The 24,612-nt window shown below is 35.1% G+C and overlaps 1 protein-coding gene across 4 annotated transcripts in view; it reads left to right on the plus strand.

Moving 5' to 3' along the window:
* Positions 1-21,142, plus strand: part of MYO6 (myosin VI) — a 102,996-nt gene extending 81,854 nt beyond the window's left edge. The window contains exons 26-35 of one of the 4 annotated variants that reach the window (XM_086744854.1): positions 987-1,195; positions 1,578-1,656; positions 3,289-3,449; positions 6,182-6,211; positions 6,720-6,758; positions 10,105-10,208; positions 11,547-11,678; positions 13,750-13,776; positions 16,024-16,242; positions 17,685-21,142. In XM_086744854.1, coding sequence (XP_086600980.1) covers positions 987-1,195; positions 1,578-1,656; positions 3,289-3,449; positions 6,182-6,211; positions 6,720-6,758; positions 10,105-10,208; positions 11,547-11,678; positions 13,750-13,776; positions 16,024-16,242; positions 17,685-17,884 — 1,200 coding nt within the window. In that variant the 3' untranslated portion in view covers positions 17,885-21,142. The remainder of the gene's footprint in view (positions 1-986; positions 1,196-1,577; positions 1,657-3,288; positions 3,450-6,181; positions 6,212-6,719; positions 6,759-10,104; positions 10,209-11,546; positions 11,679-13,749; positions 13,777-16,023; positions 16,243-17,684) is intronic. The other 3 variants (XM_086744855.1, XM_086744857.1, XM_086744858.1) reach the window with 3 other exon arrangements.
* The last annotated feature ends 3,470 nt before the right edge of the window (positions 21,143-24,612 follow it).

Raw genomic sequence — 24,612 nt, forward strand, 5'->3', positions numbered from 1 at the left:
TCCACCACCTCTCTGGGCAACCTGTTCCAGTGTTCCACCACCCTCGCTGGAAAACAATTTTTCCTAATATCTAATCTGAATCTACCTCCCTCTATTTTAAAACCATTACCCCTCGACCTATCACAACCGGCCCTGCTGAAGAGTTTCTTCCCATCTTTCTTGTAGGCCCCCTTTAGGTACTGGAAGCCTACATCAACTTGTTAATGCTAGAAAAAAATGGATGTGTTGAATTTTTGTTTCATGCAATATTATACCTTTCTTTGTGTACTATATTAAGATTTTTCTATTTAAAATCACAGTTTGAAAAATGATAGAGTTAACCTGTCAACTTAGAGTTCTCTTTTCTAATAAAAATAAGATAATTTGATTATCATCCTATCATTATATGATGACTCTCAGAAAAGGTCAGCAAACACCCCATGTCACAGTTCTATTAGTGTACATCAATGTGAATTGTAAAATGGAATTAAGTTGTAGCTGTCAATAAGGTTTGAAAGTATATGTATTAAAGGCTTTGTTTTAAGTATTTTCAACCTGTTATTTGCTGCTAATACCTTTTTAAAAAAAGTTAGTCACAGCACAGTGCAATACATTTTCTGAGTGCTAGCACACATAGTGAGAAAAACTGTTCTGTGCCATAACATGAAAGGCAGAGCTGTAAATAACCACTATAGCAGCTAATAACATGACACAAAATGCACATAGGAGGCCCTTAATTTTAATCTTGAAGTGGTAAGGATTAATTTATGTTACTTAAAACTGCAAGGTTTAAAAAATTAAGATGTGTTTTAAAGAGAAGTCATGTTTAATTTCAGCAATAAAATGGAGATTACTTTGTATATGGTTTTGTATGAGAGAGGAGAGTAATGGATCCCCAGGATTTTAGGAAGAAAAGGGAGCTCCTTCACCCTTAAATGTATATGTAATTTAATTATACTGCTCAATACTCTCACTTAATATTTTTTCATCATTATTTTACTTTGCAGACCACTATAATGACTAGGGAACAGATACAGAAAGAATATGACGCTCTAGTTAGAAGCTCAGAGCAGCTTCTGAGTGCACTGCAAAAGAAGAAACAGCAAGAGGAGGAAGCAGAGAGGCTACGACGCATCCAGGAGGAAATGGAAAAAGAAAGAAAGAGACGTGAAGAGGAAGAAAAACAAAGGAGGAAGGAAGAAGAAGAAAGACGTCTGTGAGTCTTGAATAAATTGCTGGTTATAGAATGAGAAGAAAATAGGAAAAGCACTTTAATGAGGTCCTTTTTAATACTACTACACTCTTAATAAGAGAGTCACTTGGATTGTACACCTGGTGTGCTATGCAGTGTTAAAACGTTTCCTTTCCCAGTTATTTATAAGGTAAGTGTAGTCAGAATAGAGTATGGAATAAATTATATGATGCAGCTGGAAATACAGATGGACTCGGAAAGGTTCTTGACTTTACATGTAGTGTCCTGTCATCAGGACTGTACTGACTTCTGGGTTACCATTCAGTTTTATGAAGATGTTTTGCTATCTCTTGTTCACTTGCATTGTAAGAGCATATTTTCATTTACTCTTCCTGTTTTATAATAGGAAGTCTGAGATTGAAGCAAAGAGAAAACAGGAAGAGGAAGAGAGGAAAAAGAGAGAAGAGGAAGAAAAACGTATTCAGGTTAATGTTTTAGCTGTGTATGGGTTTTGGAGGTTTTTTTTGTTTTGTTGAGTTTTTTGTTTTAAATCTTTTTCCTAGCTTAGGTTCTCCGCTGAGTTTAATGACTTCATTTTATAAATGCATGTCTGAGTCATTCAGCAGTGTTGCTTTAGTAGTAAATGTAAGGTGAAAATCATAATTAGGGCATCCCAAGACAGATCACCTATTTCTAATTCACGTGCAGATTCAAGCCTTCTGAGTAGTGGTGCATTTTTTAAACTATTTTAGAAGTTATTTTAAGTTAAAAATACATAACACTGGAGAGTCCAAGTTTAGCTTTTGAAGTTTTTGCAGGTGTTCCATGTCAGGCAAGTTTGATACTCTTTTGGGTATGTCATCTGTATCAGTATAATAAGCCATACCAGCCTGCAGAAGTTAAACATGAAAAGAGTAAGCTGCTGTTTGGCTAGTCTCTAAATCATTGCTTGGAGACCACTGCAGATGTACTGCCTAGTGTCTTGTGAGAAATTCATAGGGTAAGTTTCCATTCAGGGACAGTTGAAATGGATTAAACATTGTCCACTGAGAAAGCAAGATGGCCTGTTGCCAGAAGGTTTAAAAACTTGGTCTGCCAGCACTATGAGCATCTCTAGGGATTGTCTTTATTTATGGTTCTTTGTTTCTGAGATGTGGATATCTGCAATGCAGAATGTAATTTACACTTTTTCTTAGAAATGCTCCGTTTGGATACAAAGCAGATATATAATCCAGTAGGGTATTTCTTTCTTCTGTATACAGTTAATATCTCTCCTCCTAGTGGTTGTTGCTATCAGCTAATCTAAAATGGGATTCATAGAGTAAAGGCACTGGTGTTATGGCACTGCTTTAGTGGTGCAAATTCACAATGATGAGTGGGAAGTGACTTTGTCTCCTTTGTTGACTTTTGGACACCAAGAAAGGCACTGCTAAGAGTTGGTGTATATGACTTTCAAAAGTATGAATTGAATGGTCACATTTTACTTGCTCTGTGTGCAAGACTTTGTTAAATAATGATGGTAAACTGGAATTACAGTTTTGCTCTGCAGAGGCAGTGTATCTAGGTTGCTTCTGCATTGCAGTAAGTCAAAATTTTATTATTTGCTTAAATTCAAAGCCAGATCAGGTTCACAGAGGATTACAGTGTTTGTCTTGATCCCTTTTCAAAATGAACCATGTACCTATATGCAACGCAATGCCTACTGCAAAGTCCTATAATGCTGAGTGCAGAATATAAAGGGAGTATTGTGTTAGTGCTATGGAGGAGTAACCATATTTCTCTGTATCATCAGAGTTTTAATGATTCTAAAAACTTCTGAAGTCTAGTTTTCATAATAGCTAATATAAAGCTGCATATATTTTTAAATAAGGAATGATTGATTGGCACTTCAATTTGAAAAGACAATACAAGTGGTGGACAATAATGATTTGATAAACTATAGGAAAACCAAGATGCAATCTGTAGCCGTTTTGTTTTTCTTGTGTCAAATGAAATATTAATACTGTTACTTTTTCATTTTTTTTAAATATACTACTTGGCATATTTTTCTCGACATTTGATTATGTAGCATTTTGATTTTGATTGGATAAGATTAAAGATGTGTTTTTATAAAACAGGCTGAAATTGAGGCTCAACTAGCTAGAGAACGAGAAGAGGAAACCCAGCACCAGGCAGTGCTTGAACAGGAGCGTCGTGATCATGAACTTGCAATGAGAATTGCCCAGAGTGAGGCAGAACTCATCAGTGATGAGGCTCAGCTTGATTTAGGATTGCGCAGGTATGGAGTTAAGTAGTTACATTTCTCTCTCTTTTTTCTTGGGTGGTGGTTTTTTTTTTTTTTTTTCTTTTCCTTCTTCCTATCCTGACCCCTTTGAGAAGACTACACTCTTGTTCTCTTGTTGGTTTTCTGTAGTTTTGTATTAATTAAATGGACCTTTAAAGTCAGTGTATTGGAATATTTTGCAAATTAACTTGTGAAATTTGTTAGAAATAGATTTCTTTTGCTTAAAGATGTTATCCATTTTGAATCTTCCTACATGAGTAATTTTGGAGGTGCTTGTGAATACAACTGCAATTCTCTCTCTCATTTTTGAGTTCTGGCAAGGGTGGCAACCAATTTAAATTACAATTTTTTATGACTTATTTAAGGTAGTGAATGGAATTTCTTCAATGGTAAGTAATAATAAAATATACCCTTTCTGGTACTTGATGGTTCCAGTAGTACAGTGTGGTTTTTTTAACAAGAAGCCCTCTTTGAATGCAGAAATAGTACCTGTTTCTGTGTCCTGACTGGTAAGTTTTTTAAAGTGGAATTAACATATTTAACATAGATGGGTTTGAAAATTAAAAGTTGTCTTAAAACATTTTGCTTTGTTTTATGTGAATTTTTTGATGTGTCACAAGAAGTGCTTGGTTTTTGGTATACAGATCCACACTGCCTGCAAAGCAGGAGCTCTTAATGTGCCTTAGAAGCAGCTTAGAAGTTTCAGTAAAAATGATAGTTAGTGATCAAATTGCATAAACGGCCCTATGAACATGACCACATCATTGGTGACTTCATTAATGCTAGTCTACTTATTTTGTTGTTGTTGAAAGAAGAGACGTAAGAAAATCTCACGTGTTTCCGTGGAATTTCGGGTTCCCAGATGTGTTCTCTTTGCTACTCAAATTTTATTTAGATGTATACTTTTTTTTTTTAATAACTGTATGCCTATGTGAGATAGGTAGGTAATTTTTTTGTCATGTACAATACTGATTTTTAGACCATTCCACTAAAATTATTGTGGTGTGCTCTTAGTTATACAACAGCTGTCATATCTTCTCAGTTAAGACTTTAGCATGCTCAATTGGATGTCCAGGTGCTTCACAGACAGCATTCTGGAGATTTTCATACTTTCACTGTTTGGATTTTGGTGCGGTACTTTGAAAGTAAACCCAAACTTGGCAAACTCCTCTTAAATATGAAAGAAGGGAGGCAATAGACAAGAAGGGTTCAGAGAATTCAATAACTTTTCTGCAGTGAAGCTCTGATCTCCACAGTGTTTCTGACTGCTCGTGGGTCATCCTGGTATTTGTCTTCATTGTGTAGTCCCGCAATGGATGATGAACTAACCATCCTGATAATTATGACTGCCACTTTCTGTTTGCTGTGTAGCTGGTGGTGGGAGAAATAAGACTGTTCTGAATGATTGGAAAGTGTGGAATGGTCTGAACAAGTTAACATAGGGATGTAAGTCCTTTATCGAACAAGATAATATACAAGTCTAGAAAAAGTAATAGATTTTTCTGCTTATATGAGATTTCTTTTTAGCTCATTAGCTTTTTTTTCCCTTCTGTTTCTGCAGTCTACTTCAAAGAGTTTTAAGCATGTCCAAAAATTGAAGAAAATTCTTAATAACACCTTTGAGTTGTTTTTGTTTTGGTTTGTTTAAAAACAAGCTAAAACATTCTCTAGATCCCAGTATCTTCTGCTGAAATCCGTGGGTAGATTTCCATGTAACTGAAGGAATTGGCTTAAAGGTAGAAACTGTGGGAATTCTCTGAAATGAAAACTATTTATTGGTTTGAATGAAACATGTAATTTAATAATTTAAATGTGAATTCTTAGGACTTATTTTAACTGATAACCAATTAAAATTTTACTAGAGTCTAAGGAAATTATATCCCACAATCTTCTGGATTTGAGACTTGCGTATTACTGTGTGATACACTGAAATCACTGTGACTTTTGTGTATATATATTTCCATTTTCTGTTAAATTTTGCTGTAGTAAGATAAAGCATGTGTAATAAGGGATTTACTGCACTTAGGGGAAAATTAACAGAAATGCTTAGCACTTAAGTAAAAAATCAGTTAAATAGTAGATACCCGTTTTCAGCTGTGCAATATTTTTAATTTATGTAGCTTATTGAAACTTATAGCATGTAGCACCAAAATAAGCTAGCCTTAGTGAAGGTCTTGTGAATGTATCTGTTCTGTGTATTGTGTTGGAACAATCCATCCAAGTAAGTTCTAATTTGTAGTGTATTCAGTGCTACATGCGTATCTGTGTGGGTCTTCAGTATGGCAGTTAGACTCAGTGCCTTTTCACAGCTTGCACGAAGAACCTATCTATCCGGTTCCCAGAGCAGCTACATGAGGATTGCTGTTGTTTCTTGTGATGTGCTTTTCCAGGCATAAAATTTGTCAGTAGTGGCATGTCTCGAAATCCTAGATTTTGAAAGACTGGGGGTGGGGGCAGACACAACAAAGAGCAGGGGAAGTTTTCACTTGTACATTTTTTCCGGATTATCTTAATTTAACTTTAAGAAAAAAAAATAATACTCATGATTGAATGAGAAAAGTGAAGAAAAAAGGTCTATATAATTCTGTTTCTCAGTAAAAAAAAATGATAAGGTAGTAAATAAGATGTGAGAGAAGGAAATATTATGACCCACCTCTTCCCACTTCAGACTATTAGAAAGATAACTAGGAAGTAGCCTATCTAACATAAATATTTTCTGTTTGCAGAGCCAATGGAACAAAGCTGCAAATGACTGCGTATGACATTTTTTCCCATTTGAATGCTGTAATAGAAAAAAAAGCAGCACTAATTAATTCAAAGGAAATTAATATCATAATCTTATTGACTAATACACCATAGTAATCTTTATTAGCGTGCATCTGTGAACTTTAAATCAGTTTAATTTTTATTAAATTTATTTAATATAAATTTATCACTTTATATCCACTTATAGCCACTACTTTACTTATGTTAACAAACAAATTAATACTCTAATATATCTAATAATATCTCTTTAAAGATGATTATATAATTAGTGCAAACTTTTTCACATACCATCCATTTTTCTCTTCCCTCTGTGATTTATTGCTCTTCACAGAATCAGAAATGTACGTATATATTGGAATGAAAATTATTTAAAATAAGTAGCCATTTTTTGTGCACTTGAATTAGCTTCCATTTGGTTGGCAAGAGACTTTCACAGTTATGAAGGCTGTTTTTATATTGAAATGTTTGGTTTATGCTTATTTATCAATTTTCTTATAGGGAACAAATGGCCACAGAAATGTCAGAAATATTGTCTCGGTAGGTGAGAAGACAACACCAAATGAATCAATCATTTTATAAAAAGAAATCACACATGAAATGGGTTGAATTATTATGGAATGAAAAATAATGCAATCTCAGTTTTTTTAAGTGCTAAGCAGATATGTAAATTATTTCTTTCAGATAAATTTCCTTTATAAACACCTTTTGTCGGTAATTCTTTTTCTGGTATTTGAATTGATTATATAAAAAAACCCAGCAAGAATAGTTCACGTACCCTGATATTTTGTATAGTTTTTATAATGTTCCTCCAGCTCTCTTCTCTCTTCAATTTTCTTATAATGATAATAGAAAACTAAAGCTCACATCTTTCAAAGGAGTATTTCTACAGGTTCAACACAGAGTTAATGAAGTTATTTAATGTTAATATAACTGTTAGTGCTTTTAATAAGACAATATGCTAGATACAGTTCCCTTCAAATAAAAGCAGTTTTGAAAGTTACCATGTTAAAAGCGTGTTAAAACCCCTCTTAAGACAACTAAACAAAATCCCCTTCTGAAATTTCTTGAATGTTAATGCAAGATTTTAGGCACAATGCATGAGGAAAGGAGAATGCAGGTTTAGATCTGAATAAATTCTACTGGAACAATCTCGTACTAGTTAGTTAGTGTACTAATTGTCTGTTGAAAGAAATTGTTATAATGTCCTCCATATCAGTGAGTAATTAGAAAGTATTTTGTGCAACTTGAGGACAGAAATAACATTTTGACATTCATTTTCTGAAGCTTACCTAAGAAGCAAAATTGTTCAGAGTTTTTAAAAGTGCATCTATTGTTAAACAAGTTACTATGTTGGGTGTATCTAGTCTGAAGATGATCAGTCTGGCATGATTGATGGGCTTTCTAGTTGTAGCATAGATAATTGGGAACACAGCTGTTAACAAAATTTGTTTCTTGCAGTGTTATTTTAAGAACAGGAATAAACAATGTTGTGTGTAATTAAGCTAGCATGTGAATTTAGATGGCTAGGTTGTATTGCATTTATGGATGTAGTTCTGATGACAATGATCAATTCTTAATGTGCAAAAGAATCACAAAACTTTGGGACAAAATCAGAGGCTCTGTGTTTTGGTTGAATTAAAGATGCAGTGCTTCTTACTGTATGCTTGTTTAACTAAATTTTTTTTCACTTTTTTTATACTGGAAACTTTTGACTTGAGACTAAATAATGTTATGATACATAACTTTGTCAGATTTGAGTGGTGAAGACTGATTGTCAAGTGTGATGCGTTTCTTACTGCCAGACTGTTATGCTTAAAGTCATGCAGAAAACAAGAGAGTGAGCTGCAGAGTGCAGAGTAGTACTGTAATGGAAAGACTAAGCCATTCAACTGGATTAGCATTCTTAAAGATTACTAGTTTAACCAGAGATCTTGCAGCCTGGTTCTGCTGCTCTAGATTATGTAGCAAACTCTTAGAGTGGTGAGTAGTGTTACTAAATAAGGAAAATCCTTAGGATTTGTCAAATTAGGTTCAAGAAGGTTAGACACCAGGCAGCGGAAATTATGTTTAGCAACAATCCTTTAATATATGCCAATGATAACAAAATATTAAAATACATATTTTGAAGGAGACTGTCTGTCTAATGATTTGTTTTGCACTTATGAGTAGTGCTAAGAATGAGGAAAAGTTCCTGTCCCTCACCTATGTACTGATTAAAAGTTAGAGATAATTTTTTGTGTCAGATTTCTCACATACCGTAACTGGAAGCTGTGTGTTGACTCAGTTTAGTAGTATGAGTAGGCATAATTAGGCTGATGCTGCAATAAACAGTAAGATTCTGTAGTTTTAATTACATTTGAAGAGATGATTCAGTTGCTATTAGGAAGAACATTGGATTGAACAGGTTGTTTTATTCTGTGAAACTTAAATTGTTATATCTGCTTTCAAAACTGCTATATATAATAATTTATATTATATATATATATAATTTTTCACAGAAAATGTATTTATAACATATTTACTAAAAAGGGAAAATAAATAACATAAAACTTCATAGTACCACATGAGACCTTTGTGGAAAAATAAAATAATATTAATTGCATTATAAATACTGTTATAATGTAACAGTCCCACAAAGATATTGCTGCACAAACAGACTTTAAATGAAAAGGCCTAGTTTCTTCTGTTTTTTCTCTCTTGTGACTTTTTCATGTGACATATTACATCAAGTGTTTTACTACCCTGTTAAAGATCTAGTTTCTTCTGAACAAATCCTCTCAGATCCTGAAAGATAATTCAGTTTGCCTTAGGTTCTCAGTCATGGGCATTAGCAGAGGTTGGTAAAATCCTGTGTCTGCTCTTCAGTTCCTTAGTGTTTAAGAAGTATTCTGATCATCACTGATTGTTGGAGTGTTTTGAACTTAGTTTGTATCCAAATAATCCATGGGAAGTTTGCTGTTCCTAAGGGAGAGTTCTTCCACTTTTTATCCATATCGTTTTTAAGGAAAAAAAAAAAATCAGGTTTATCCTTGCACATATACATGTAATGTTTGTTTGTTTGTTACGTGGGTAACCTTATACATACTGTTAAAGACGATGGAGATTTTAGTAATAATTTCTCACTTGCATTTGCTTTTCACTTTATTGCATGCTACATACATTTTGCCTTTGGAAAGCACTGTTTCTGGATGAGTCTTTTTATACTGGTCAGCCTTTCTTCTGAGAGTGGTCTTTTTTCCCTTGGTATCTCTTGCTGATTTCCACCCCACTCCCTCTTCTCCAGAATAAATATTGCTGTTCTCAGACAGCTACTATACAATTACTATAGAATTAATTTGATTTCTTCTCTCAGATCAGATTTTTGTGAAAGACATGGAATATTTAGTCTTGGAACAAGGATTTTGTCCGAATCCAGTTTTAAACAGCAAAGAGATGCCTTTTCTTCCTTTTGCTTGTCTACTTCAGATATATTATTCTTCGTCTGTTTTTCAAATGGAGCTGAAAATGTATATGATCGCTCTTTCTTGTCTGTATTCTGCATCTTGACTAGTACTAAGAAAAATGTAAATCATTGTGGGATGAGGTAGACGTGAACAGAATATGTGTCTTTTCACACAGAACCACTAACTATTAATGACAATTCCTCTTAATCTCTAGGCCACCAGTCAGATTATTACATGATTTTGGACATAAAAGATGCTTTCACTTTCTTTTAATCCTGTGAACGTTGTTAAAATAATATGGTACTTTCCCTTTGAATTCAGTCACTCTGCTGCTGATTTTCATTGTAATAAGTGTGGTCGTGGGATCTGTTCCTCCTGTTGTAACAATTCTTGTTTCATATTTGAAAAAATATATATATTTATATTTTTAATAATTGTAGGGGTCCTTCAGTTCAAGCCACAAAAGCTGCTGCTGGTACTAAGAAGCATGATCTCAGTAAGTGGAAATATGCAGAGCTTCGTGATACAATCAATACATCCTGTGGTAAGGTTTTTTTTTTGGCTTTTTGATTTTTCTAATTTGAGAAAGGGGTCAAGTTGTATTTGTATGAACAGTGTTACTTTCTTCCTATGACAAAGATAAGAACATGCTCATAAACTTGTTCAGTTTTGAATGAATGTGAAATTATTTTTAAAAAGTTCTATTACCTCAAAGAGAACAGTAAACTAACAGAATTTCCTTTGTTACCTCCTTTACCGATTATATATTTATGATATTAAACTGCTTGGGCCATAAAATATGTGTTATTGTTTCTTAATTAAATTGGCTCAGTCTTTTGCATTTCCACAAAGGGAATAGTACTTATTATGCTTTACCTAGAATTTGCACGTTCTAAGAAATTTTTTGCTATCACTTCTTGCTGTCACCAAATCACAAAAAAGCAAATATGTCATGTAAAGCACAGCGTAAAATATTTTCTGTCTTAGATGTTCAGATTATTCTTTAATTTTCAAAATGTTTAACTTTGTTTGGGAAGCTGACAGTTGGGACATTAATTACTTTTCACCCAATGTTATGAAGATAGAAACAGATAAAAATTATTTCTTTATTAACTATTAATGTTTGTTCCTACTTCTGATTGAAAGCAGTTGGTTAATTTCTGATTTAAGATAACTCAGAATTTCTGTCTGGATGTAGAAACCCATTCTCTCTGTTTGTATTTAAAACCCAATGTTAGCTCCAAATTCTGTCTCTCTATTGTTTCTGCATATGTAAGACTGAAGCAATGTTTTCAGCTGAACAGGTGGTGCAGTAATACATGGTGCTGATGTGTGTTCATCCTTAGTGCAGCCAGTTTGGATACTCTTAGATGACTAATGAAAAAGCCTTGCAGTAATTCAGTCTCTAAGTACAAAGAAATTCAGCAAAATTAAAATATATTTATTGAAGTGGAAAAAGAACCTAGATCCGAGCAGTTAAATTGCTGATTTTCTGATTTTTTTGGTTGCAGAAATAAAGTTCAGTGGTGGAATTTTATCTGTTTCTGTACTGCTTGGCTTGTGATAATGTCAACAGGCAAATTTAGTGAAGTGAAGATTTTATTTGTAGCATTTCACTGCTCCAAATTTCACAGTAGAACAGCTACTTTGGGAACTGCTGTTATTCTAAAGGAGAAGAGGATATATAGCACTTGAAGGGACTTTCTGGGCCATAAAATACAGGCCCTGTTTGTGCAGAGAATGAGGGGTTTTTATATAATATTATAACATTAGTGTTACAACGTGATCTAAGATTATTTACTTATCAATAGAGAAAAGCATTTCATAAATATTCTTTTCTGATTTTTCTCACTCATCCCTTCCTTCCTCCTTTATGAGACAGATATTGAACTGTTGGCTGCTTGCAGAGAAGAGTTTCATAGGAGGCTAAAGGTATATCATGCTTGGAAATCCAAGAACAGGAAACGCAATGCAGAAACAGAACAGCGTGCTCCCAAATCAGTCACAGACTATGGTGAGGAGAGATAATTTTGTGCTTATAATAATTTTGGTGACAATATTATAAAGAGAACATTTCTACAATGAATTTTGATTGTGCTAGGTGGAAGAAAATTCTTGAGTCAAGAATATTGTCAAGAGTATTTTTATATTGATTTAAGGTAAATACTTTGCAGCAACTAGAATACTTTCAGGAGACCCAGATACACATACTGAATAGCTCTCCCTAAAACCTGTTCTCGTACCAACTCACATCTGTTAAAAATAGTTCTGGATTTACTGTTGCAGTTGCTGGCATTTTTGCTAGATGTTCATTGCTATGCTACTGAAGCTTTAGAAAGATAATTTTCCGTTTAAGCAACTGTGGTTTGAATTTTGAGACTTTTGAGTCTTCGTTTTTAAGGTTGTTCATACTAATTCAGACCTGTGTAATTACAGATGTTACTTTTCTGAGAGTAGTTAGTGACAGTTCAGAACAGGGAATCATACCTAGGGATATAATAGAGATTCTACAAAGAGTTAGAATAATAGAATTGTTGCTAAGTCAGCCACTAAACTATGTCCCTGAGCGTGACATATACATGTCTTTTTAAATACCTCCACCGATGGCTATTCAGTCACTTCCCTGGGCAGCCATTCAGTGAAGAAATTTTTCCTAGTATCCAATCTAAACCTTCCCTGACACAACTTGAGGCCATTTCGTCTCGCCCTATTGCATGTTGCTTAGGAGAAGAGACCATCATCCGCCTCACTACAACCTCCTTTCAGGTAGTTGTAGAGCGCAATGAGGTCTCCCGTCAGCCTCCTCTTCTCCAGACTAAACAACCCTAGTTACCTCAGCGGCTCCGTATAAGACTTGTTCTCTACACCCTTCCCCAGCTTCGTTGCTCTTTGGATGTACTCCAGCACCTCAATGTCCTTCTTGTATTGAGGCGCCCAAAACTGTACACAGTATTTGAGGTGCGGCCTCCCCAGTGCCAAGTACAGGGGCACAATCACTTCCCTACTCCTGCTGGCCACACTGTTCCTGATACGAGCCAGGATGCTGTTGGCCTTCTTGGCCACCTGGGCACACTGCTGGCTCATATTCAGCCAGCTGTTGACCAATACCATGCAAAGTGGTAAGTTGCTTTGAATTTGAGCTTGCAAGTTCTGTCTGGAGTTAAATAGGTAAAATAAATATTCATGCACAGTATTGCTGATGGCAAGTATCAAAGAGCAGGAAATCTTTGGATTTGTGCAAATAAAACTGGGAATAGTCATAATCTCATCACATTTAGTTAGGCATTTACAGCATTCTTTTAAATGTTTTCATTGCATTTTTTTACTTTTCTTGAAATACGGCTTCATATTTCTGAAGAAAAGCTAGAGCACTGCAGTTCAGAAGAAAGTCCCTGTTAGTGACCTTTAGAGACTCTTGTTAGTGTCAGAAGTAATTCTTCCTGTTGCAGGTAATTTTACTGCATGGGCATTTCACATCTATGTATTATAATGATCTGAGAAGGTGGTGAGAAGCAACTCTGACTTCTTAGATTTTTAAGCTAAAAGTCTTTCAGATGTCAGTGGATGTGCACTTCAAAAGATGTCGTTTCTGTCTTTTCACTGATGTAATATAATTTTAAAGGTATTCTTTATTTAAATTCATACATTCACTATAGAAGCTAAACACTATTTCATGTATTATTATTGGAATAGTCAGAATTTAATAGAGATCTGGAAATTTTTTCCTAGCAGAGATGTAAAAAATTAAAAGTGCTATGTTAATTAACTAGCAAATTTGTTACAGCAATCTGTGCTTGGCATGTATACAAGTGGGGTTTTGTAACAAGCATTGCAAATCATTGAAGCAATGCATTTCAAAATTAAATCCTGATGAAAACAGAAGCAGTTGGAAATCTATGAAACTTGGGGAAAGGAGGCATTTTATATGTCAGTGAGCAGAAAATGAATAGAAATACTTAGCTCAACATCTGTGTTTATTTTGTAACTATCATCAGCATTGGTGAAAAATGTTGAGATAATGAAACTGTAACTTATAAAGGATCAGCACTTTTATGTTTTGTTCAATGTGTAATATTTGTTCACAGATTTTGCACCATTTTTGAGCAACTCACGTAAGTGGGGAGATGGTTGTTTAAGCTAACTTTGAAGAACAGGAACACTTGAGAGCTCTATACTAACATTAATTAATCCAGTGTTTTGCTACACATGTACATAAAATTTACATGTTCAAAAAAAAAATCTATTTTACAATTTGGCCATGTTATTCACCTGCTGGTAATTATGTGTTACTCTAGTAATTTACAAATGTACTTTACTGCTTATCTTCATGAGATCCTACTCATTTGAGCAGTTATGGGAAGGGGGAATGAAATAGCCTTTTAGTTTGGGTTATTTGAAAGTATAATCTCCTATTAATTCCCCCCCACCCCCACGAAATACCGTGCTTATTCTAACATTTTTTATTGTCTGCACATGGCTTTTGTTGTAGCAAAACTCTGGAATCAACTTAATATAACAGCTGTTTTTCTGGCACACAAACTAACATTCAGGTGATGGTTTCTTTAGAAAAAGATCTACAATTCCCTAGCACTGAGAAGTAGAGGCTATACTGGTTGCTTAGCATTCCTGTCCTCTAGATTAGCTCTTGGATTTAGCTATGCACAGAGGTAGAAATAAGCCTTTGTGATTACCATTGCAGTGCAAAATGTATTTGACAGTACTGAAGAAGCACTGATCTGCTGTGATAGATGTTTAGACAACTTGCAGAAAATAGAATTATTTTCTTGTAAACTGTAAACTGTGTCTCCCTGTAATATACGTGTTTTATCAGAGTTGATGTATAAAAGTAGCATTCACTTGTTAAAATCTGGGTTTTTTTTTCTTCTCTTTGTTTATGTAGACATGGAAAAACATTGGAGGGGTATGATTTGTGTAGTACATATATTTTTTAAGATTCTGGTCTTCACATTTAGAAAAACTATTTTTGCTTGACTCTAAGTGGAAGAAATTTCAAGGTGCAGTTGCTAGTCTATTAGTCTTGTTTGTAACTGTAAAATATATTATTATAAGTTATTATCATTTTTCATTTTATTAAATTTTAGCTCCAAAATTATCTTTGCTGCTTAATAGATAACGGACAAAAAAAGGAATTAACTTAATTTTTCTCTTTATGCTGAAACATGGAACTGTTAATATTGATTGTCTTTTGTAGAGATGACAGATTCATATTCAGAATTTCTTAAACAGACTATTTGTAACACTGGTATTGTAAACCACTAAAACAAGATCAGTAATAAACTTTTGCAGGAGGCAGTTACTAAAGGAAAGGATCTTGCTTGTAAGAGCATTTACTATTTAAAACTGATTATGATAGTGTCTACATAACATTAAGAAGGTCGGTCAGTTGATGAGTTAACAGAGAGAGTATTGATTTGCTTTTATTTGGAACAAAGTTTCTCTTCAAAGTCTGAAATGTGTGGGACTCTTAGGGAGTCCAAAAACGCACATGGGAAATATTTACCCAAGACGTGTATGAAGCTCTAAAAGATTTTGTGTAATTCCAAAAGTTTGGTCTTTTGATCTTAATGGTCTGAAATAAACAACTTCTTTAAAAAACAAAGCAGCCAGAGAGGAGTTCTAATGCTGGAGCTGAGTAAGAAATCTAGGCAGAAAGTTATGTCTGGTGACAGTTTAGTAATAAGCAGTATTTGTTGTCAACCTTTCTATTAACAAATTAGAAATTTCTAACAGTATCACACACCCTTCTGTGTTGACTGTCTAAAATCTTCAAGTATTCATTGTATTTTTGTAACTGAAAATGCTTCTTTGCACTGTGGCCTTGTTTTACAAAGAGATGGACTGAACTAAAGCAGTTACTGATTAATGTTTCTGGTTGCTAAGAAATTTTCTATGGGAAGTTTCCCCTTAAATATTGATTTAAAGCAGAATGTGTTATTTTACTCACTTTGATTTGTCTAAATATACCTAATGCCATGGAGCAACCTACAGAGCAACATGTAGATCCTATAGTTAACATGAGCCTTTTCTCAGCAGTGTTGTAGCTGTACTGATGAAAAGAATGCATATAATGTGAGATGGAATTACTTTTTTGGTTTACTAAGAGTTCAGATGACCTTGTATTCAGTGAGAATCTCTCAAGTTTTGGCGGTTTTGTTTTTTTTTTTTTTGGGAGGGGATTGTTTGGTTTTTTTGCAGGTTTTGTTTGTTTGGTTTTGTGTTTGTTTGGTTTTTTTTCCTGATTAATCAAGCAAGACATAATATGGCTTTCCTGTTTTCTATTTTTTTTTGTTTGCTTGTTTTTTGGTTTTTTTTTTTTTTTTTTTTTTTTGGTATGATAGCTCAACAGAACCTGACAACCCAGCTACCAGTCAGACAACAAGAGATTGAAATAAACAGACAACAGCGTTACTTCCGCATTCCCTTCATCCGTCCCGCGGACCAATACAAAGATCCCCAGAACAAGAAGAAGGGTTGGTGGTATGCGCATTTTGATGGTCCGTGGATTGCTCGGCAAATGGAACTTCATCCTGACAAGGCACCCATTCTCCTTGTAGCAGGTTGGTATTGAAAGCAAAATTAAAGTGCTGAAAAAGTTCAGAGTTGATAACTTACTTTAGAAAAAGCAGCTGATGATACAAGTTTCCCAAGTTGTATCCTCTTTTTTTTTTCATCAGCAGTTCTTGTCTGGGCAGAATTTGAGGATTTGGGATTGTTGTTGATGGTGGCCAAATGTTACAGAATATCATTTGGAGATGTAACTGGTCACATGTTTTAGCTGTACATGTACTTTAATCTGGGAAATCATGGACAGAGAATGAGAATCCAAGTGTAAATGGTTTTATTATTATGTATCTTCAGATTATTCACTACACTAGAGACAACATGAAGATAAAATATCACAATTTATCTGGGAAAGTTCTAGTCTAAGTGTAGGTTTTTAGTTAGCCTTGAAAAATTATGACAGTTCGTGTCAAAACAATTTGTGCACATGGTACATTGTCTTTCCATAGCATGGTGCTACTAGTAAACTGATGTTTTTACCATATTTATACTGCGTAGTACGGGAGAATAGCTGTTTAATATTAAACTAAATGTGGCAATAGATAGGTAGAAACTTATCCGGTAATGAAACGTATACTCCTTTTCTGGAGGATAATGAGAGGGAGAGAAAATACTGGAGAAGTGCTATTTATAGTTCTGTGTTTTGAGAGTTTTTTAATTTAACTTGGGGGTTGAGGAAAAGACCATAACCAATTGTTTAGCTTCAGAGTGATGTTTTACTAGGAACAAAAGTTACTTTGTTTTCCGGTAATTATTTTTAATAGAATTCCTTATATCAGCTGTTGCCTGTTCAGGGTCAAAGCTCATAGCTAAAAGTAGCATTGCTGTCATGAATACCAAATTCAATGGATCACCTGGTAAAAGTAAGATTAAAATACAGCGAGTGAGCTACATTCATAGTTTCATTCATTCTGGCGTCAGTCCCATTTGTTAAACACTGTTTAGCATGGGAGGCTGACTGATTAAGAATATTGGCTTCTTGATCAAAAGTCTCAAGTTTTCAGTCGCTTTACTACATTTAAACAAATTAAATAATAACAGCAGGTCACAGTAAATGAAAATTTTCTGTGTAAAAATGAAAGTATGTATAAAACAAATACATTTGTCATCCTGTAGTGGATTTCAGGAGAATGTATCAAGATGCTGATCTTTTTGTCTTCTTTCCTTTGTTCCTTTTTGCTCACTTTTTAAGCACAATTTTGCCAGTTGCAACATCTGATACTCTTTATTCTGATGCCATTTTGTGCTCTGTGTGTTTTTTTAAAAAAAATTAAAATCTGTGTCTGAGAACTGATTTCCCCATAAGCCCAGAAGTCTGTTAACAAACCAGAGCTTGAGAGAAGAAATCTAATTAACAAAGATCTAATCTTTGTTAATGGGACCTTTGAATGATGTGAAAGTTTTATAAAGACGTTTCTGTTTCCCATTACTGTTTCAGGGAAGGATGATATGGATATGTGTGAGCTTAATCTTGAAGAGACTGGCTTAACTCGAAAGCGAGGTGCTGAAATTCTGCCGAGACAGTTTGAAGAAATTTGGGAGCGCTGTGGAGGTATCCAGTATCTTCAGAATGCAATTGAAAGCAGACAAGCTCGTCCTACGTATGCTACAGCTATGCTGCAGAACCTGTTGAAATAAATGGTCATTTTGCACAGTAGCATTCACGATAAGAACCCTTGCCCGTGACACAAAGGGAAGAGTTCCTCTGTGCAACAGAGGACGTAAACATTCTATAATCATATTAGAGGTGTTTAATATAAAGTGAACAGATTTTATTAATCATGTGGTTTGTTAATTTGTACTTTATGATGTTTAATTTGTGTAGTGAACTTTACTAGGTATGAGGACCTTGAAGAAACTTCAGTCAATGTAGTGCATTTTGTTTATATGTTGCATTTTCTTTAACAGTTTCTGTTATAACTCTTAACACTTCTAAGCAATCTGTCTGTACTTGGGTACACATTACAGACAACTGCGTTGCAACCACCTTTTATAATAACCCTTCTTTAGAACACTGAATAGTTGGCTTCAAGTGGTGGCCTAGTGAAGAGGATAATGCTGTTTCTAATAACTGGAATTGTGAGGCCTTAGCTTTGACTTCTGTTCCGGAGAAGTTGGAGTATACTTTTATGTAATCTGAGACATTTTATGTCCTGATTTGAAAACTCATTAGTGTCTGTATTTACTGACTTTTTCAGAAACTGATGGGAAATCCTTCTGAACTTGAGACCTATTCCTATTCCTATTTAATAGGAGACATATTCCTATTTAATACATTCTGTCTTGGTTTAAGAGAAATGGTTTTCTGTACATTCTGAGAAGAGCATTCATACATGTCAATATTGTGTAATACTGGAGGTACTCAAAGAATGTACTGCTCATTAGGGCTTATACCACTTCTCTCTTTGTTTCTTTTTGTTGTTTTTTTTTTTTTTCTCTTTAAGTACAAATTTCCTTTAGACTTTTATTTTTCTGACCAAATTTCCATTAGGAATTCTTGGGCAGTTTATTTATCCAGGTAGTGTAATTTCAATATATTATGCAAAATTGTCCAAGACTTGTATCTGGAGGCATATAAGATTAAGGATAGCATAAGGGAAATATGTTCAGCTTTTTGGTGGCAGTGTAACTTAACTGAATATTGAGGCTTGATCCTCAGACATCCTGTTTATTTTAATTGTAATGAGATGCACATGTCTGTATCTTGTTGAGATCGTATAAAGATGTGGTCCAATAACATAGTGCCTTGTCTTAATACTATGTGCTGATGAAATAGCTACAATTTTTAGTGTACTGGAATATCATAGTGGTTCGGACGCTGAGCTTTCTCTTAATCTCCTCTGTCAAGTTTCATAGCTTGTAACAGTTCCCTTATTAAGTAGTTTGTTTGGGGAGTTTTTGTGGGTGGGAATTATTAATTTCATATGGTTTTAAGATGCATCTTGTTCACTTGAGTGAACATTGTTTCACCACACTGGCCATTATTTCAACAAATTAAACTTTATTATTTATTACCTGTCTGATAGGAATTTGAAATATAACTAGCTTGATGTCCAATTACTTATTAAACCCAATTTAAAAATGAAGTCTTGCTCTATGAATTGACAAAGTTTGCTTACACTATTAAAGTAATTTCCCCACTGTTTACTCAGTTTGAAACCTCTTGGAGGCTTTATTTTTTAAATGCATAAATATACTTAATTAGTGACTTTCAAGAGGTATAATTCTGTAGCACAGAGAAAGCTCCTGATGCATCCTTGCTGACCTTAGATTGTACTTGCATGCCACAGTCTGCTTGTTGTTATAAATTTACTCCTTACTGTAATACATGTGAGACATTTGAGTAATTCATTAACTCTGTATGAATCTGCTGCATCAGGGGATCTCAGGTTCCACTGCATACCCACTCTACTTTTTGGTCTTGTGATTGCAAATGAGAGAATGTTTTCATTTTACCCAGATTCTTCACTGAAGCAGTAACTTTTGTCTGCAAGATGAAAGAAGTGCATCAGACTGCTGGCTAGCAAGTTGTGTACAAACCTGTACAGTGTTGCATGAGTTTAAAGGTGCTGCTTATGGTTTAGGTTACTGGTTTAATGTATTACTGAATTGGAACCAAAGTTTCAGAACTTCCAGTCTCCGGAAACTTAGCACTGCAAGAAGCAATGATTGTTCATGTGATACAAGAAAAATCACTGAACTGATAGGGCTGAGGTGCCCTAATCTGTATTTATTACTATCTGGATTTGGCTTCTTGACTTAAGACATTCAGCCTCAGTTTATATGTATTATATATATATATAAATATGAAATGGATCTTATGAGGCTGAACATGGTAAGCAAGGAACATCAATACTTAAGAATATGTGTGTGTGTGTGTGTGTACACATATATATACTTAAATACATAAGCACATATATGTGTAAACATACTTGTGGGGAACTTAAAATTTTTAACTGAATTTTTCCAGTAAGTCCCTTTGATGATGCCAGGATTTCCTTTACAGGCATCAGAAAGAAAATGTATGAGCTATAAGGAAAATAAAATTCACCTTGAAATAGCGGAAGAGGAACTGGTGGCTGGATTTTCTCAAATGAGATGCTGCCACCTCTCTGCATTGCTCCAGTAGTATTCCTGAGGCAAGCAGGAGATGCATTCCGAAAATCAGGGTATTCTAGTTTGCACAGTAGAATGCTTTTTTTTTTTTTTCTTTTTCTTTCTTTTTTTTTTCTGCATCAAAAGTGGCAACTGCTTTTAATTTTCCTGATGTTTTTGTGCAACAGAATTAATTTTCAACTCATTTCAGATTTTTTTTTTTTTTTTTTTTTAATGTCAGGCAATATTCAGCTGCTTACCAATTGTTTCTGTTGACCATCTACTTTGTCAGATAGTTGGTTGATTTGGAGAGGAAATAAAAAAGCAGTACTGTAGGACTGTAGTGTTACCTAATGCCCTTCTGATTGACAGTTTCATAGAGGAAAATGTTATTTGTTTTTTTTTTAAAGCAAAATGATGAGGTAAACATGTTGGCTTGCTTCTTTGTGTTGAACTTAAAAAAAAAAAAAAATAAATTCCTGCCTCTCAGTGAAGCTGACCATTATAGTTGAGATCTTCTGCATGAAACACTCCAGAAAACAAAGGAGAGGAAGATAATCACCATGTGAGGCTACATTCCTGACTAGATGACCCTGGAATATGAATTTTCTAGAGAACACTGCTATGAAGATCACAAAGTCATTAAATACTTGTCTTTCATCCACTGATAAAGTTGTTTTTCTTTATGTAGTTGAATCCTTTGGGTTTTTCTCCAGAATCTTTATTTAAAGTATTTAAATGACCACCTAATACTGTACTGAAAATTTAAAAAAAATAAATACATTCCATGCTGAAATCTCAGTTGTATCTCTCACCATTTTGTCTTTAAAGGTTTGAAGTGTAGTAAGTAAGGGTAAATTAAGTTATGACAGGGATAAAAAAATTTCTGTGCTGGAACTGCCTGCTGCTTTTCTATGAATTGTTTACGGTACTTAAAGCTACTCTAGTAAAGATTTTGTCTTTACTTTCTAAGGTAAACGTTCCTCTAAAATAACATTTTGATACAAAAAAATTCTGATTTTTTTATCTTTAAGTCTCATGCTTCATTTCTCAGTATTTCTTGAAACAAGTATCTTTTTACTTGATTACTATTCTTTTGGTCTTTACTACTATCACTTACAACATTTATCATTTGCTATGCTGTGTATTATTTACATCTTTTTCATTTTAGATGTTTCACTAGTTTCACTGGTTGTCAGCCACTTTTTGAGTTTATGCTTTTATGCTGCAGGAAGAGCTTTATGTTTGGGGTGGGGATGCAAGCGTTGTTTTTATCTATTTATTTCATAGAATAGAATCATAGAATCATAGAATGGTTAGGGTTGGAAGGGACCTTCAAAGGTCATCTAGTCCAACCCCCCTGCAAGGAGCAGGGACATCCCTGACTAGATCAGGTTGCTCAGAGACTCATCGAGCCTGGCCTTGAATGTTTCCAGGGATGGGGCCTCCACCACCTTTCTGGGCAACCTGTTCCACTGTTCTATAACTCGCATTGTAAAAAATTTTTTCCTAATTTCTAATCTAAATCTACCCCCCTCTATTTTAAAACCATTACCCCTCATCCTATTGCAACAGGCCCTACTAAACAGCCTTTCCCCATCTTTCTTGTAGGCCCCCTTGAGGTACTGGAAGACCACTATAATGTCTCCCCAGAGCCTCATCTTCTCCAGGCTGAACAGCCCCAACTCTCTCAGCCTGTCCTCGTAAGAGAGGTGCTTCAGCCCTCTGATCATCTTTGTGGCCCTCCTCTGGACCTTCTCCAGCTGGTCCATGTCCTTGTGTTGGGGGCTCCAGAACTGGACACAGTACTCCAAGTGGGGTCTCACCAGGGCAGAGTAGAGGGGGAGAATCACCTCCCTCGACCTGCTGGCCATGCTCCTCTTGATGCAGCCCAGGATGTGGTTGGCCTTCTGGGCCGCAAGGGCGCATTGCCTGCTCATGTTAAGCTTCTCATCCGCCAGCACTCCCAAGTCCTTCTCCTCAGGGCTGCTCTCAATCCATTCCCCGCCCAGCCTGTATTTGTGCCTGGGATTGCCATGACCCAGGTGCAGGACCTTGCACTTGGCCTGGTTGAACTTCATGAGGTTGGCACGGGCCCAGCTCTCCAGCTTGTCAAGGTCCCTCTGGATGGCATCCCTCCCTTTCAGCGTGTCGACGGCACCACACAACTTGGTGTCATCGGCGAACTTGCTGAGGGTGCACTCTATCCCACTCTCCATGTCGCCGACAAAGATGTTGAACAGGGCCGGGCCCAGCACGGACCCTTGAGGGACGCCACTCGTGACCGGTCTCCACATGGACATTGAGCCGTTGACCACCACTCTCTGAGTGCGGCCATCCAGCCAACTCCTTATCCACTGAGTGGTCTGTCCATCAAACCCATGTCTCTCTAGTTTAGAGAGAAGGATGTCATGCGGGACAGTGTCAAAAGCTTTGCACAAGTCCAGGTAGATGATGTCAGTCAATTTATTTATTTATAAGTGTTATCAGACTTTCCTTCCTTAAGGGTCAAATGAGAGTGGTATTTTTCTAAATTTAAGAAGGTTGAAGTAATTCAGACTTTGATTTTGAGGAAAGAAAATTTTATTTCACTTTCCTTATGGCTTTCATCTCCAACTGTAGCTTTGCATCAGTTTTGAGATAGAGATGTGTTTTAGTGTAAGATTAAATACCAATTCAAGTCCCTGTGAAATTTTCAAGTAAATAGTTTTATTATATTTTATTGAAATACAAAAGGCTTACATCCAGCAAATATATTTGGTAATTAATAGTCGAGAGTGATAAATACAATCATGAATAATCATTATTAAAATACATATTTTAAAATTACTTATTTTTTTTTATCTGACTAGTGATAGCTAGCATGAATTGAAGTATACTAAACACATACAAAAATACATTTATAATGGAACAAAATGGAATGCTTTCAGCATTCTTAACTTACATGAGCAGTAGTGAAAAGCTAACATTTGTTGACAGGGATGGCTCCCGGTGCCCTGCAAGAAGCATTTTTAAAGTAGAGTTTTATTCTGAAGTGTTACTGTGTAAAACCACATCTTAGGTTTCTTTTTTGTTTTTATTTCTAGTTAAATAAAGTAAGTAAAAATATTATTTCAGCTGTAGAAACTCAACCTTATATTCTTGGTGCATTACCTTCATTTATACACCGTTTTGGTGGTTTTGCAGGCAAATCTGTTTGTGCAGTTAATTGTTTGGAATCCGTAAACAGTTCCTTTGAGCGTACATAATAAGGTAAACTAAAGTTTAGTCTTTGCTGTGGCAACTGTGGGGTGCAAAGTAAAAAAGAATTGTCACTAAAACCAGCTACTATCCTGAAGACATCTGAATGAGGAGCTGTCATCCAGTATAGTCATGAACTTTGTAGAAGCTCAGTTTGAGCTGTAAATACAACTTCTGGTCTGCACCAAGCAGCAAACAGTGCCTCAATATGATACAACACTGGTGCGGGATATAAATACAGATCTACTCAAGAAAAAGATCTTCAAAGTAAAGTAATGCTCATACTTGGATCAGGATTGCGGATCCATAGAGCATAAGTTACTTAGCCTATAAAATACTTAATGGCCACTCATTGTCTGCTTAGATTTCTTCTGCAAAAACTAATAATATCCTCTCAAGATCATTGGTGTGTATACTGAGCTTAAAGTGTACGTGCTTCTGTGCGACTCTGTAATCTACTTGTTACTGGGAGGGTCCTTGTGAATATAAATCTAATGAGCTGGAAAGATGAAACTGCAGATACTGTGCCTCAGCAAAAAGTTTGAAGTCTTAGGATAACCTGACAGTTTAACTGTCACCAGAAATTAAGCAGTGAAGTGCATATCTATATATGTATACATGATGTGTTTATTAACAGAAAAACAGGAATCTGCTGTTCATAGAAACCATTAAACAAGTTAATCCTACCTTCTGTGCGATTTGCAATTTGAGCATTGTAGGGAGAGAATGGAAAAGTTCCCAAATGCTTTTAATGTGGCCTTTGGTCAATGACGGCTCTTATTTCTGTGTTTGCCAGTTATATTAGTGTATATAAGGGAGGTTAATAAAAGGGTATGGAAATGCAGTAAAGTTTCATTGATATTTTTACCAGAATAATTTGATATAGAATATTGAAAAAAGTCACTTCTCAGCAAAATCTGTTTCTAGCACTCTGCTCTTAAATAAAAATACAGTTAAGATGTGTAAGCACTGGATGCTTAATGCACGTGTCTTAACACTGGTAATTTTTTACTAGGCGAATTTTAGACATG

This window comes from Chlamydotis macqueenii, chromosome 3 (assembly GCF_036417535.1).
Source record: "Chlamydotis macqueenii isolate bChlMac1 chromosome 3, bChlMac1.mat, whole genome shotgun sequence".
NCBI lineage: Eukaryota > Metazoa > Chordata > Aves > Otidiformes > Otididae > Chlamydotis > Chlamydotis macqueenii.